At 41.4% G+C, this 16,924-nt stretch overlaps 1 protein-coding gene across 1 annotated transcript in view; it reads left to right on the top strand.

The window, feature by feature from the left end:
• DDX39B (DExD-box helicase 39B) overlaps positions 1-16,924 on the top strand; it is an 89,388-nt gene that overhangs the window by 40,458 nt on the left and 32,006 nt on the right. The window contains exon 7 of the mRNA XM_053721953.1: positions 10,127-10,258. Coding sequence (XP_053577928.1) covers positions 10,127-10,258 — 132 coding nt within the window. The remainder of the gene's footprint in view (positions 1-10,126; positions 10,259-16,924) is intronic.

Below are 16,924 nucleotides of genomic sequence, written 5' to 3'. Positions count from 1 at the left end.
TTAGCTTAGAGTTGTTCCTTCTAGGGAGAACCCTGTTTGTTTGTTTTTTGGACATACTAGGGTACTGACAATTCCTTTATCCCTATTGGAACTTCCCACTTATTTAGTCTTCATTTCCGGAGACTGGACTATTTGACAAAATCTGCTTACATGACTTACAACAGACCCATCTATTTGAATGACCTACCTAATTTTATATATATATATATATATATATATATATATATATAAAACCATGCCCTGATAAATTTGCCTTTATAATTACTTTTCCAGTAGGGTATGAAGAAATGTATATATTTGCACCTTTAGGGGAGTGAAACAAAAATTATCCATGTCAAATTATTAAAGGGACATGAAACCCAAATTCTTTCTTTTATGATTCAGATAGAGTATATATTTTTAAACAACTCTCCAATTTACTATGATCAATTTTGCTTCATTCCCTTGGTATACTTTATTGAAGGAGCAGGAATGCACTACTCAGAGTTAGCTGAATACATTGGTAAACCAATCACAACAGGCATTTATGTGCAGCCACCAATTAGCAGCTAATGATCAGAAGGTCACAAGATATAAAAGGGTGTAAATGATACTAATTCAGCCAAAAATAACATAGAAATACTCTTTATGTTTTCATCCAGGGTTATTTATGCTGTTTTTTAAATATATATATATATATATTTAATAAAAACAACTCATATTTGTGCTTGAATCATATTTAGATATGCTTCATGTGCTCACACTGAAAACTAATAGCTAGATATGTTGTTCCGTAACGAGTCGGGAAGAAGGCAGCCGCAAGCCACAATTATTCTTGTGAAAGTGCAAAACGCAGATCTGGATTTGCACAAATCTCAGCATATTGCACTTTCACAAGAAAAATTAGCCAAATGCAGCTTGCGTCTGTTTTTCTTCCTGATCAGTTACGGAACGATGTGCACAAATGCACATATCTATTACTGGCTTTTACTAGAAGCATTTTTGCCAATACAAGTGTGTTGCAAAAATGCTTCTATTCGAAAGCGAAATGTATTGATGTGCATTTAATTTTTGGCTGGAATGTCCCTTTAATTAAAATAAACTGATACCTATAAATCATGCAAATCAATCTATCTACTAAAGGGAATAAAAGTTGACTTTGTCATTCAGCGTAGACTTTTGTCATGTATAGAATTACATTTTAAAGTAAAATACAAATAGTAAATGAAAAACCATACATGCACCATTTATAATTGCTTAGGCTTCAACTGAACTTTCTGCCATGATCAGAATTTAAGGGACTTTAAACACTAAATAAATGCTAGATAGAGTAATGCATTCAAAGAAAAGATTAGTCGGAGAATAACATAGTTGTATTTTGTAAAGTTTCATTAGTTGTTTAAATGGTGGCAAAATAAGTGTAATGTTTTAGTGTCTATAAAACAATAGGAGCTGCCATGTTGTAACTTAGGTTACTTCTCTGCTGTGACCAATTAGGGACAGTTATAAATAGGTCACTAGAGTGTTCTGCCAATAGCTGTGTTTTATATAAAAAGTGCTATGCACTTCCATTTCTAACAGGAACCGAAAAGCTCACAATTTCAGAATGGAATTACAGGAAAAGGGGACAAAAATAATAAAAGTATATTGCAGAGGTTTTTTATTTATACAGTTTATCATTTTATATTACCATCTCAAAGCGGGCGATTTATCAAGCTGAGGCAGACAGGGGCGCACATACACGCCCCTGTCTGCGGCAGCTCACCTCTGGCAGGCTGAATCCCCAGGCGAAATTCAGCATTGCACATGAGCGCTATTTTCCAATCACACACGGACAGGAGCTGTCAATCTCCCCGGTTGAACTATACTGGGGAGATTGAAATTCACCACTTTAGAAGTGGCGAAAGGTTAGGAAAGCAGCGGTCTGATGACCGCTGCTTGTTAAATACGGCGTGCAGGTTCTCTTGTGAGAACCTGCAGTTGTATGGGGTCAAAAGGCTTGCAAAGCCTTTGATAAATCCACCCCATAGTATTTATTGTTCCTTTTTTAAACAGGGTATGTATACTTTTCCATAGACTTACATAGTTATAGTAACTATTTTATCTCTGGGGCTGTTTAAAAACTGTTGCTCACTTGTTTGATTTGTTAAATATATAAAAAAATATATATAAAAAGTTATAAATAACCCTGGATGAAAACATACAGTACAGTATTTCTATGTTATTTTTGGCTTAGTTAATATTTTTATCTACACTTTTATATCTTGTGACCTAATGATCATTAAAAAAAAAATCAAAATTGAAAAATATTTTTATAACATTATAGGTCTGACATGTCTTTTTTTTTTTTCTTTTATATAAAGGGGCTCCAGCATATTTTTTTTTTTTTCTTTTGCTTTTTTGTTGTTGTTTTTTTTTTATGTATTTTACTATATAAAGTTTGTTAAACTGGTTCCTTTAGTTTTTTTGTTGTTGTATGTGTTTTTGTTTAACAGTAATTTCTCAGCTTTGCTAGTCTTGGAACCTGACATGCACTAATTGGTGTGTACGCATCTTGCTCTTGTCAATAAAGTTTGCGCACAAGAACATACACACCAATTAATACATGTTGATATCGGCACCTAGAACAGTGATGGCTCCCTGATGTCTGGGAACTACATTTCCCATGATACTTAACTTGACTCCAGATTGCCTGAGCATCAGTGTTCTGAAACACCTGGGGTGCCAAGGTTAGCAATCCCTGACTTAGAAATATGTATATGTGTCGCTTTCCTTACTATTTTTTTTTTATTAAGAACACATTGCATAGTACATTATTGATCATTTACTTCTATGGCCGTTACAAAGACGTCACTTGCCGAAATAGAGAATTTGCAATTTGAAGCCTTTGAACATTCAGCACTCTATAATTGTATCCACAATTGCGGTGGTATTACAGCATCACATACCAGGTTAGGGTACACCCTTTGATGCTGGTGTTTAGCCATAACTGTGCGCTAACAACTAAGAATGTTTTCCATACTAAGTGTATATTTGCAAAGCCGTGATATCACCACATAGCGTGATAGAACCTGGGGTACCACAAATGCTTATTCTTACTATATATAAAATGCACAAATAAGAAACTTTGTAGGCTATTGCCCGCTTATTATTGACTAGTTTTCCATAGAAGCTGTTTGGGAGTGGAGTTTAAAACAATGCTTAGATTATGCATTAAAAGGTTAAAGCGACACTGAACCCACATTTTTTCTTTCGTGATTCAGATAGAGCATGCAATTTTAAGCAATTTTCTAAATTACTCATATTAGCAAATGTTCTTCATTCTCTTGGTATGTTTATTTGAAAAGCAAGAATGTAAGTTTAGATGCCGGCCCATTTTTTGTGAACAACCTGGGTTCTTGATGATTGGTGGATAAATTCACCCACCAATAAACAAGTGCTGTCCAGGGTTCTAGACTTTCTTTTTCAAATAAAGATAGCAAGAGAACAAAGAAAAATTGATAATAGGAGTAAATTAGAAAGTTGCTTAAAATTGCATGTTCTATCTGAATCGCAAAAGAAAGAAATTGGGTTCAGTATCCCTTTAAAGGGACATAGAAAACCCTTTTTCTTCTGTTAAGTGTGATCAGTCCACGGGTCATCATTACTTCTGGGATATTACTCCTCCCCAACAGGAAGTGCAAGAGGATTCACCCAGCAGAGCTGCATATAGCTCCTCCCCCCTACGTCACTCCCAGTCATTCTCTTGCACCCAACGACTAGATAGGATGTGTGAGAGGACTATGGTGATTATACTTAGTTTTATATCTTCAATCAAAAGTTTATTATTTTATAATAGCACCGGAGTGTGTTATTACCTCTCTGGCAGAGTTTGAAGAAGAATCTACCAGAGTTTTTACTATGATTTTAGCCGGAGTAGTTAAGATCATATTGCTGTTTCTCGGCCATCTGAGGAGAGGTAAACTTCAGATCAGGGGACAGCGGGCAGATTAATCTGCAAAGAGGTATGTAGCAGCTTTTATTTTCTGACAATGGAATTGATGAGAAAATCCTGCCATACCGATATAATGTCATGTATGTATATTTTACACTTCAGTATTCTGGGGAAGGGTACTTCACTGGAATTACACTGTGTACATAAAACTTTAGCCTATTTTGCAGGGACTAGCAACAGGCTTTTTAATAACTCTTAATTTATGTTAAACGTTTTTGCTGGAATGTAAAATCGTTTTCATTTTCTGAGGTACTGAGTGAATAAATGTTTGGGCACTTTTTTTCCACTTGGCAGTTGCTTGATCTAATTTCTGACAGTTTCTGATCTCTCTCACTGTTGTGTGTGAGGGGGAGGGGCCGTTTTTTGGCGCTTTTGCTACGCATCAAAAAATTTCAGTCAGCAGCTCATTGTATTTCCTGCATGATCCGGTTCATCTCTACAGAACTCAGAGGTGTTCAAAACTTGTTTTGAGGGAGGTAATTCTCACAGCAGAGCTGTGAGATTGTAGTTGACTGTGATAAAAAACGTTTATTCTGTAATTTTTTTTCTGCTATCAGAGTTAGTTGTCTTTGCTAATGGGAACAAACCTTTGCTAAAGTTGTGTTGTTTACAAGGATTGATGCTATAACTGTTTCAGTTTATTAATTTTCAACTGTCATAAATCTTCTGTGCTTCTTATAGGCACAGTACGTTTTTCATAATATTTTACTAGAATTGTATTCCAAGTTGCTAGTGTGTTAAACATGTCTGATTCAGAGGAAGATACCTGTGTTATTTGTTCCAATGCCAAAGTGGAGCCCAATAGAAATTTATGTACTAACTGTATTGATGCTACTTTAAATAAAAGTCAATCTGTACAAATTGAACAAATTTCACCAAACAGCGAGGGGAGAGTTATGCCGACTAACTCTCCTCACGTGTCAGTACCTGCATCTCCCGCTCGGGAGGTGCGCGATATTGTGGCGCCCAGTACATCTGGGCGGCCATTACAGATAACATTACAAGATATGGCTACTGTTATGACTGAAGTTTTGGCTAAATTACCAGAACTAAGAGGCAAGCGTGATCACTCTGGGGTGAGAACAGAGTGCGCTGATAATACTAGGGCCATGTCAGATACTGCGTCACAGCTTGCAGAACATGAGGACGGAGAGCTTCTGTCTGCGGCTGACGGTTCTGATCCAAACAGATTGGATTCAGATATTTCAAATTTTAAATTTAAGCTGGAGAACCTCCGTGTATTACTAGGGGAGGTGTTAGCGGCTCTGAATGATTGTAACACAGTTGCAATACCAGAGAAAATGTGTAGGTTGGATAAATATTTTGCGGTACCAACGAGTACCGACGTTTTTCCTATACCTAAAAGACTAACTGAAATTATTACTAAAGAGTGGGATAGACCCGGTGTGCCGTTCTCACCCCCTCCTCCGGACTTATGGCAGACGGTCCCTAAGATGGAGGGAGCAGTTTCTACTTTAGCTAAGCGTACCACTATCCCGGTGGAGGATAGCTGTGCCTTTTCAGATCCAATGGATAAAAAGTTAGAGGGTTACCTTAAGAAAATGTTTTTTCAACAAGGTTTTATATTGCAACCCCTTGCATGCATTGCGCCGGTCACGGCTGCGGCGGCATTCTGGTTTGAGTCGCTGGAAGAGACCATTAATTCAGCTACTCTGGATGACATTACGGACAAGCTTAGAGTCCTTAAACTAGCTAATTCATTCATTTCGGAGGCCGTAGTACATTTAACTAAACTTACGGCTAAGAATTCAGGATTCGCCATTCAGGCACGCAGAGCACTGTGGCTAAAATCCTGGTCAGCTGATGTTACTTCTAAGTCTAAATTACTTAATATACCTTTTAAAGGGCAGACCTTATTTGGGCCTGGTTTGAAAGAAATTATCGCTGACATTACAGGAGGTAAAGGCCACGCCCTGCCTCAAGACAGGGCCAAACCTAAGGCCAGACAGTCTAATTTTCGTTCCTTTCGGAATTTCAAAGCAGGAGCAGCATCAACTTCCTCTGCTCCAAAACAAGAAGGATCTGTTGCTCGCTACAGACAAGGCTGGAGACCTAACCAGTCTTGGAACAAAGGCAAGCAGGCCAGGAAACCTGCTGCTGCCCCTAAAACAGCATGAATTGAGGGCCCCCGATCCGGGATCGGATCTAGTGGGGGGCAGACTTTCTCTCTTCGCCCAGGCTTGGGCAAGAGATGTCCAGGATCCCTGGGCGCTAGAGATAATATCTCAGGGATACCTTCTGGACTTCAAATCCTCTCCCCCAAGAGAGAGATTTCATCTGTCAAGGTTGTCAACAAACCAAACAAAGAAAGAGGCGTTTCTACGCTGCGTACAAGAGCTTTTGTTAATGGGAGTAATCCATCCAGTTCCACGGTCGGAACAGGGACAAGGGTTTTACTCAAATCTGTTTGTGGTTCCCAAAAAAGAGGGAACTTTCAGACCAATCCTGGACTTAAAAATCCTAAACAAATTCCTAAGAGTTCCATCGTTCAAGATGGAGACTATTCGGACAATTTTACCCATGATCCAAAAGGGTCAGTACATGACCACAGTGGATTTAAAGGATGCTTACCTTCACATACCGATTCACAAAGATCATTACCGGTACCTAAGGTTTGCCTTCCTAGACAGGCATTTCCAGTTTGTAGCTCTTCCATTCGGATTGGCTACAGCTCCAAGAATCTTCACAAAGGTTCTGGGTGCTCTTCTGGCGGTACTAAGACCGCGGGGAATCTCGGTAGCTCCGTACCTAGACGACATTCTGATACAAGCTTCAAGCTTTCAAACTGCCAAGTCTCATACAGAGTTAGTACTGGCATTTCTAAGGTCACATGGATGGAAGGTGAACGAAAAGAAAAGTTCACTCGTTCCACTCACAAGAGTTCCCTTCCTGGGGATTCTTATAGATTCTGTAGAAATGAAGATTTACCTGACAGAAGACAGGTTAACAAGACTTCAAAGTGCTTGCCGCACCCTTCATTCCATTCAACACCCGTCAGTGGCTCAATGCATGGAGGTAATCGGCTTGATGGTAGCGGCAATGGACATAGTACCCTTTGCACGCTTACACCTCAGACCACTGCAACTGTGCATGCTAAGTCAGTGGAATGGGGATTACTCAGACTTGTCCCCTTCTCTGAATCTGGATCAAGAGACCAGAAATTCTCTTCTATGGTGGCTTTCTCGGCCACATCTGTCCAGGGGGATGCCATTCAGCAGGCCAGACTGGACAATTGTAACAACAGACGCCAGCCTTCTAGGTTGGGGTGCCGTCTGGAATTCTCTGAAGGCTCAGGGACAATGGAGTCAGGAGGAGAGTCTCCTACCAATAAACATTCTGGAATTGAGAGCAGTTCTCAATGCCCTCCTGGCTTGGCCCCAGTTGACAACTCGGGGGTTCATCAGGTTTCAGTCGGACAACATCACGACTGTAGCCTACATCAACCATCAGGGAGGGACAAGAAGCTCCCTAGCAATGATGGAAGTAACAAAGATAATTCGCTGGGCAGAGTTTCACTCTTGCCACCTGTCAGCAATCCACATCCCGGGAGTGGAGAACTGGGAGGCGGATTTCTTAAGTCGTCAGACTTTTCATCCGGGGGAGTGGGAACTTCATCCGGAGGTCTTTGCCCAAATACTTCATCAGTGGGGCAAACCAGAGATAGATCTCATGGCGTCTCGACAGAACGCCAAGCTTCCTCGTTACGGGTCCAGATCCAGGGATCCAGGAGCAGTCCTGATAGATGCCCTGACAGCACCTTGGGACTTCAGGATGGCTTACGTGTTTCCACCCTTCCCGATGCTTCCTCGATTGATTGCCAGAATCAAACAGGAGAGAGCATCAGTTATTCTAATAGCACCTGCATGGCCACGCAGGACTTGGTATGCAGACCTGGTGGACATGTCATCCTGTCCACCTTGGTCTCTACCTCTGAAACAGGACCTTCTGATACAGGGTCCTTTCAAACATCAAAATCTAACTTCTCTGAAGCTGACTGCTTGGAAATTGAACGCTTGATTTTATCAAAACGTGGTTTTTCTGAGTCAGTTATTGATACCCTAATACAGGCTAGGAAGCCTGTTACCAGAAGGATTTACCATAAGATATGGCGTAAATACATATATTGGTGCGAATCCAAAGGTTACTCTTGGAGTAAGGTTAGGATTCCTAGGATATTGTCTTTTCTACAAGAAGGTTTAGAAAAGGGTTTATCTGCTGGTTCATTAAAGGGACAGATCTCAGCTCTGTCCATTCTGTTGCACAAACGTCTGTCAGAAGTTCCAGACGTTCAGGCTTTTTGTCAGGCTTTGGCCAGGATTAAGCCTGTGTTTAAAACTGTTGCTCCGCCATGGAGTTTAAACCTTGTTCTTAACGTTTTACAAGGCGTTCCGTTTGAACCCCTTCATTCCATTGATATAAAGTTGTTATCTTGGAAAGTTCTATTTTTAATGGCTATTTCCTCGGCTCGAAGAGTCTCTGAGTTATCAGCCTTACATTGTGATTCTCCTTATTTGATTTTTCATTCGGATAAGGTAGTTCTGCGTACTAAACCTGGGTTCTTACCTAAGGTAGTCACTAACAGGAATATCAATCAAGAGATTGTTGTTCCTTCTTTGTGTCCAAATCCTTCTTCGAAGAAGGAACGTCTTCTGCACAATCTGGATGTAGTTCGTGCCCTAAAGTTTTACTTACAGGCAACTAAGGAATTTCGACAAACGTCTTCCCTGTTTGTCGTTTACTCTGGTCAGAGGAGAGGTCAAAAGGCTTCTGCTACCTCTCTTTCTTTCTGGCTTCGTAGCATAATTAGTTTAGCCTATGAGACTGCTGGACAGCAGCCTCCTGAAAGAATTACAGCTCATTCTACTAGAGCTGTGGCTTCCACTTGGGCCTTTAAGAATGAGGCCTCTGTTGAACAGATTTGCAAGGCTGCAACTTGGTCTTCGCTTCATACTTTTTCCAAATTTTCCAAATTTGACACTTTTGCTTCCTCGGAGGCTATTTTTGGGAGAAAGGTTCTTCAGGCAGTGGTTCCTTCTGTATAAAGAGCCTGCCTATCCCTCCCGTCATCCGTGTACTTTTGCTTTGGTATTGGTATCCCAGAAGTAATGATGACCCGTGGACTGATCACACTTAACAGAAGAAAACATAATTTATGCTTACCTGATAAATTCCTTTCTTCTGTAGTGTGATCAGTCCACGGCCCGCCCTGTTTTTTAAGGCAGGTAAATATTTTTTAAATTATACTCCAGTCACCACTTCACCCTTGGCTTCTCCTTTCTCGTTGGTCCTTGGTCGAATGACTGGGAGTGACGTAGGGGGGAGGAGCTATATGCAGCTCTGCTGGGTGAATCCTCTTGCACTTCCTGTTGGGGAGGAGTAATATCCCAGAAGTAATGATGACCCGTGGACTGATCACACTACAGAAGAAAGGAATTTATCAGGTAAGCATAAATTATGTTTTTTTTTTCTTTTATCACTCAGAGAGAGCACACTGTTTTAAGCAACTTTCCAGTTTACTTCTATTATCTAATTTGCTTCATTCTCTTGATATCCTTTGTTGAAGGTGCAGGAATGCACAACTCGGAGCTAGATGAAGACATCAGACGAGCCAATCACAAGAGTGATATAAGTTCAGCCACTAATCAGCAGCTTGCTCCGAGTAGTGCTTTGCTGTTTCTGAGCCTCCCCAGGTATGCTTTTCAGCAAAGTATACCAAAAGAATAAAGCAAATTAGATAATAGAAGCAATATGTGCAGTAGTTTAGAATTGCACTATCTAACTAAATCATGAAAGACAATTGTGGGGTTTTATGTTCCTTTTAATATATCTTTTTAAAGGTGCAAATATAATTTCATCATGTTCTACACTTTATATAATTGATTGTGTTAATTTATGTTTCATAAGGGCATTGGTGCTTTGCTAATGGATCATTAGGTATCGAAGAACGATACATTTTTGTAATGTGACCTTTTTAAATACCGTCTCATCCCATCAGTTGTATAAACTTCCTAAATTAACGCCTAGGAATTTTTCACCTCCCAAAACCTTTTAATAGGTTTCCCAAATGTTAGAGCTAAAGCAGCCCCACCCCCTTACTGTTTATCCCTTGATTTCCTACCCACCCTCCTCCAGCCTATGGAAATCTTCGTTGATGATGAGACCAAGCTGACACTTCATGGGCTTCAGCAATATTACGTCAAACTCAAGGACAACGAGAAAAATCGCAAGCTTTTCGACCTCCTAGACTTACTGGAGTTCAACCAGGTGAGATACATTGTTTTGTAGCTTTCTGTCCAACTAATTTGATGTATTCTAACTTTACAATTAGGTATCCCAACGTTTACTGCTTGAGGTCCACCATGGAGTTCCCCCAACACCACAATATACAAATTATTTTACGGAATAGTAGATTGTGTCTCAAGTTTTCACACCTGGGATATAGTCTTTAATCGTATGCTTTCTCTGTGGTTTACATCCTCTCCGTTGAAGTTTTAGTCTTGGTTGTTTTACAATTTTATCTCTCTATTCATTCTTGATATTCCACATTTTTTATGATCTTCATTTTCTATACCAGCTTTTCTGATTTCTTTAGCTCTTGATAACTATTTTTGGTCTGCATTTATATTAAATTTGTGGCTTTGATACCCTTGATGGTTCCCTTGTTTTATCTCCTCTCTCACACAACAATTTGCATACCATATTATTTTTTGCTTCCCATTGGTTTACTCTTTCCACTGGTTTTCTTCAATTTTGTCTCTTCACCACATTTCCACGTTATATATCAGTCTCAAGGTTTACCTTTACCTTCCTCCTTTTGTTTATATCATTTTAGCGCTTGCCTCCTGGACTTCTTGGTTTACTAATTCTGCTTTTGTTATTTTTAATGCTTACTCATTTGTATTTCTTTTTTAAGTCACGATGAGTCCACGGATCATCTTAATTACTAATGGGATATTCACCTCCTGGTCAACAGGAGGAGGCAAAGAGCACCACAGCAGAGCTGTTAAATAGCTCCTCCCTTCTATCCCACTCCAGTCTACCTACGTTAGTAAACTTTTGCCTCGGCTGAGGCCGCTTTTGGGAGAAATATTCTTCAAGCAGTGGCGCCTTCCGTTTAGGTTCCCTGTCTTGTCCCTCCCGTATCATCTGTGTACTCTAGCTTGGGTATTGGATCCCATTAGTAATTAATATGATCCGTTGACTCTTCGTGTCTTAGAAAAGAAAATTTATGCTTACCTGTTAAATTTATTTCTTTTTTGACACAATGAGTCCACGGCCCGCCCTGTTCTTGTAAGACAGGTTTTGGGTTAAGGTAAACTTCAGACACCTCTGCACCTTTGCTTTTCCTTTCTCTTCCTAACTTCGGTCGAATGACTGGAGTGGGAGGGAAGGGAGGAGCTATTTAACAGCTCTGCTGTGGTGCTTTTTGCCTCCTCCTGCTGACCAGGAGGTGAATATCCCATTAGTAATTATGATGATCCGTGGACTCATTGTGTCAAAAAAGAAATACATTTATCAGGTAAGCATACATTTTCTTTTCTCTTGTAAGGTGTATCCAGTCCACGGGTTCATCCATTACTTGTGGGATATTCTCCTTCCCAACAGGAAGCTGCAAGAGGACACCCACAGCAGAGCTGTCTATATAGCTCCTCCCCTAACTGCCACCCCCAGTCATTCTCTTGCAGCTCTCGACAAGATAGGAAGTATCAAGAGATATGTGGTGACTTAGTGTAGTTTTACCTTCAATCAAAAGTTTGTTATTTTTAAACGGTACTGGCGTTGTACTGTTTTACTCTCAGGCAGAAATTAGAAGAAGAGTTCTGCCTGGAGGTTGATGATCTTAGCGGTTTGTAACTAAGGTCCATTGCTGATCTCACACATAACTGAAGAGTATGGGACAACTTCAGTTGGGGGAACGGTCTGCAGATTACCTGCTTTGAGGTATGTTCAGTATATTTATTTCTAGAGAGATGAATGAGTTCTAGAAAATGCTGACAGAGCCTTGTGTATTTGAGGTAAGCCTGATGCAGTGATTTAACAGCGACTGGGATCATGCTTACACAACAGGGTAATACTCTTATTACTTAGTGACAGTTAAACGTTTACATGAATTAAAAAATAGGACGTTTTTTTCTCTGAGGGAGATAACTTTATTTGGGGCCTAGTTTCCACATGGCTAATCAGATACTCCTAGGAGTATTTTCTTAAGGCCCCTCTGGCATCCAGTACATGGTGGGAGGGGCTTATTTTAGAGCTCTTCATACTGAGACATCCAGCTTCCCTAGAGGAATCCTCTGGCACCTGAGGAACATTATAAAGGGTTTATTTCTGCACAAAATCGTACTTGAGGGCAGAGCTGTGGCAGGGTGCTTAACTGTCTTGTATTGTTTTTTAACGTTTTTAAATCCGGTTTGGGGCCTAAGGGATTAATCATCCATTTGCAAGTGGTTGCAATGTTGCTTTAGTCCCTTACACACACTGTAAAAATTTCAAAGACTTTACTATATTTTTACACTGTTTTGCAGTTTAAGCGTTGTTTTTTTTTCTCTTAAAGGCACAGTAACGTTTTTGTTTAATTGCTGTTTCACCTTTATTAAAGTGTTTTCCAAGCTTGCTTGTCTCATTACTAGTTAAACATTCAAAATACAATAGGGGAAGTGGTTAAGGTGTATGCACTGTATTAAAGAAATGTATAAATAGTCCTGAAAACAATTCCTTGTAAGGCCACTGCACAACTTAGACTGTTTATAAAGGAAAAAATGTGGCAGTGTTCCCCAAAACAACCCCCACACTAATATCATTCACAAGGGACCACTCCCAGACATCCGTGTATACACAAGATAAAATGCTTGACTCACCACTCTTCAGTCCCTTGGTGTGGTGTTTTTTCAGATCAGGATGCTGTGTCCAGTACTGGTGTGAACAGTTGTGTCTTGTAATCCAGGATTATTACTCTCTGCCCATTATTCAATTTTTAGGGACCTGAAAAACTTCACCTGTGTCCCTTGGATGAAAAGACAGTCAGTGCAGTGTGCCTCTAGCCCACCTACCGCAATTTATATCCAAAACCTGTGCTCACTGTTTGGCCAAGTAATAAGCAAAGCATCAGAAAAAATGTATAACAGGAGCACCAAGTATATGGATAAAAAATCAAACTTTATTTAGAACATAAAGGGTGTCTTAACCCTTGGGTAAGAACATACATGTATAGTTAAACAGATGAAAAAAAGGCTGACCGATTTCGGCTGTTGCCTTACTCCTAGCCTGGCTAGGAGTAAGGCAACAGCCGAAACCGGTCAGCCTTTTTTTCATCTGTTTAACTATACATGTATGTTCTTACCCAAGGGTTAAGACACCCTTTATGTTCTAAATAAAGTTTGATTTTTTATCCATATACTTGGTGCTCCTGTTATACATTTTTTCTGATGCACTAGTTAAACATGTCTGACATAGAGGAAACTCCTTGTTCAATATGTTTAGAAGCCATGGTGGAACCCCCTCTTAGAATGTGTACCAAATGTACTGAAATTTCTATAAACTATAAAGACCATATTATGGCACTTAAAGATTTATCTCCAGGGGATTCTATGACTGAAAAAAGGGAGATTATGCCATCCAGCTCTCCCCATGTATCAGAACCTATAACTCCCGCTCAAGTGACGCCAAGTACATCTAGTGCGTCTAATTCTTTTACCTTACAAGACATGGCGGCAGTTATGAATGCTACCCTCACAGAGGTATTTTCCAAACTGCCAGGGTTACAAGGAAAGCGAGACAGCTCTGGGGCTAGAACTAATACAGAGTTTTCTGACACTTTAATGCCTGTGTCCGATGTACCCTCACAATACTCAGAAGCCGAGGCAGGTGAGCTTCTATCTGTGGGTGACATTTCAGACTCAGGGAAGGCGTTGCTTCAGTCTGATTCTGAAATGACAGCGTTTAAGTTTAAGCTTGAACACCTCCGCTTATTGCTTAGGGAGGTTTTAGCGACTCTGGATGATTGTGACCCCATTGTGGTTCCAGAGAAATTGTGTAAAATGGACAAATACTTTGCAGTGCCTGTTTACACTGATGTTTTTCCAGTCCCTAAGAGGTTTTCGGAAATTATTACTAAGGAATGGGATAGACCAGGTGTGCCGTTCTCTCCCCCTCCTGCTTTCAAAAAGATGTTTCTCATAGATTCCGCCATACGGGACTCGTGGCAGACGGTCCCTAAGGTGGAGGGAGCAGTCTCTACCCTAGCTAAGCGTACAACTATCCCCGTCGAGGACAGTTGTGGTTTCCTAGATCCTATGGATAAAAAATTTGAGGGTCTCCTTAAGAATATTTTTTATTCATCAAGGTTTTATTCTCCAGCCTCTTGCATGCATAGCCCTAGTTAGTGCTGCAGCGGCTTTTTGGTTCGAGTCTCTTGAGGAGTCTCTGCAGGTGGAGACTCCGCTAGATGACATTCTAGACAGGATTAAAGCTCTTAAATTAGCTAATTCCTTTATTTCTGATGCCGTTTTTCAGTTAACCAAACTAACATCTAAGAATTCAGGTTTTGCCATTTTGGCGCGTAGGGCGCTATGGCTTAAGTCCTGGTCAGCAGACGTTACTTCAAAGTCTAAGCTTCTTAACATCCCCTTCAAGGGACAGACCCTATTCGGGCCCGGGCTGAAGGAGATCATTTCTGATATTACTGGAGGAAAAGGTCATGTCCTTCCTCAGGATAGGTCCAATAAGAGGACCAAACAGAATAATTTTCGTTCCTTTCGAAACTTCAAGAGTGGCGCAGCCTCCGTTTCCTCTAATGCAAAACAAGAGGGAAATTTCGCCAAGTCCAAACCAGTCTGGAGACCTAACCAGGCTTGGAACAAGAGGAAGCAGGCCAAGAAACCTGCGGCTGCCTCTAAGACAGCATGAAGGAGTAGCCCCCGATCCGGGACCGGATCTAGTAGGGGGCAGACTTTCTCTCTTCGCCCAGGCTTGGGCAAGAGACGTCCAGGATCCTTGGGCGCTAGAGATTGTTTCCCAGGGATATCTTCTGGAATTCAAAGGTTCATCTCCAAAGGGAAGATTTCATCTCTCACAACTATCTGTAAACCAGATAAAAAGAGAGGCATTCTTACGTTGCGTTCAAGACCTACTGGTTATGGGAGTGATCCACCCAGTTCCAAGAGAGGAACAGGGGCTGGGTTTTTATTCAAACCTGTTTATAGTTCCCAAAAAGAGGGAACTTTCAGACCAATCTTGGATCTCAAGATCCTAAACAAATTTCTCAGGGTCCCGTCCTTCAAGATGGAGACAATCCGAACCATCCTCCCTATGATCCAGGAGGGTCAATATATGACTACCGTGGACTTAAAGGATGCTTATCTCCACATTCTGATTCACAGAGATCATCAGTTCCTCAGGTTCGCCTTCCTAGACAGGCATTACAAGTTTGTGGCTCTTCCCTTCGGGTTGGCCACGGCACCAAGAATCTTTACAAAGGTTCTAGGGTCCCTTCTGGCGGCTCTAAGGCTGCGGGGCATAGCGGTAGCCCCTTACCTAGACAACATTCTGATTCAGGCGTCGACTTTTCAAATCGCCAAGTCCCATACGGACATTGTTCTGGCCTTTCTGAGGTCTTCTAACTGTGGTCTTCATTGCACTTCTCGGCCATAAGTGGCTCAGTGTATGGAAATGATCGGCCTAATGGTAGCGGCAATGGACATAGTTCCGTTTGCCCGCCTACATCTCAGACCACTGCAACTTTGCATGCTCAACCAGTGGAATGGGGACTACACAGATTTGTCTCCTCTGTTAAATCTGGATCAAGAAACCAGGGATTCTCTTCTCTGGTGGTTATCTCGGGTCCATCTGTCCAGGGGAATGTTTCCGCAGGCCAGAGTGGACTATAGTGACGACAGATGCCAGCCTTCTGGGCTGGGGCGCAGTCTGGAACTCCCTGAAGGCTCAGGGTTCGTGGACTCAGGAGGAAGCCCTCCTTCCGATAAACATTCTGGAACTAAGAGCGATATTCAATGCTCTTCAGGCTTGGCCTCAACTAGCTGCGGCCAAGTTCATCAGATTTCAGTCGGACAATATCACGACTGTAGCCTATATCAACCATCAGGGGGGAACAAGGAGTCCCCTGGCAATGATGGAGGTTTCCAAGAAAATTCTATGGGCAGAGGTTCACTCTTGCCATCTCTCAGCTATCCATATCCCAGGAGTAGAGAACTGGGAGGCAGATTTTCTAAGTCAGCAGACTTTTCATCCGGGGGAGTGGGAGCTCCATCCGGAGGTATTTGCCCAGCTGATTCAACTTTGGGGCAAACCAGAACTGGATCTGATGGCGTCTTGTCAGAACGCCAAGCTTCCTTGTTACGGGTCCAGGTCAAGGGATCCCCAGGCAGCGCTGATAGATGCACTAGCAGTGCCCTGGACCTTCAACCTGGCTTATGTGTTTCCACCGTTTCCTCTCCTCCCTCGTCTGATTGCCAAGATCAAGCAGGAGAGAGCTTTGGTGATTTTGATAGCGCCTGTGTGGCCACGCAGGACTTGGTATGCGGATCTGGTGGACATGTCATCCTCTCCACCATGGACTCGTCATCCTCTCCACCATGCACTCTGCCGCTGAGGCAGGACCTTCTACTCCAAGTTCCATTCAAACATCCAAATCTAATTTCTCTGCATCTGACTGCTTGGAGATTGAACGCTTGATTTTATCAAAACGTGGTTTCTCCGAGTCGGTCATTGATACCTTTGATTCAGGCTCAAAAGCCTGTCACCAGGAAAATCTATCATAAGATATGGTGTAAATATCTTCATTGGTGTGAATCCAAAGGTTACTCGTGGAGTAAGGTCAGGATTCCTAGGATACTATCTTTTCTCCAAGAAGGATTGGAAAAGGGATTATCGGCTAGTTCCTTAAAGGGACAGATTTCTGCTCTGTCTATTCTT

This window comes from Bombina bombina, chromosome 7 (assembly GCF_027579735.1).
Source record: "Bombina bombina isolate aBomBom1 chromosome 7, aBomBom1.pri, whole genome shotgun sequence".
NCBI lineage: Eukaryota > Metazoa > Chordata > Amphibia > Anura > Bombinatoridae > Bombina > Bombina bombina.
Note: the sequence above shows the minus strand (reverse complement) of the source record. Positions and strands in the feature narration are given on the sequence as shown.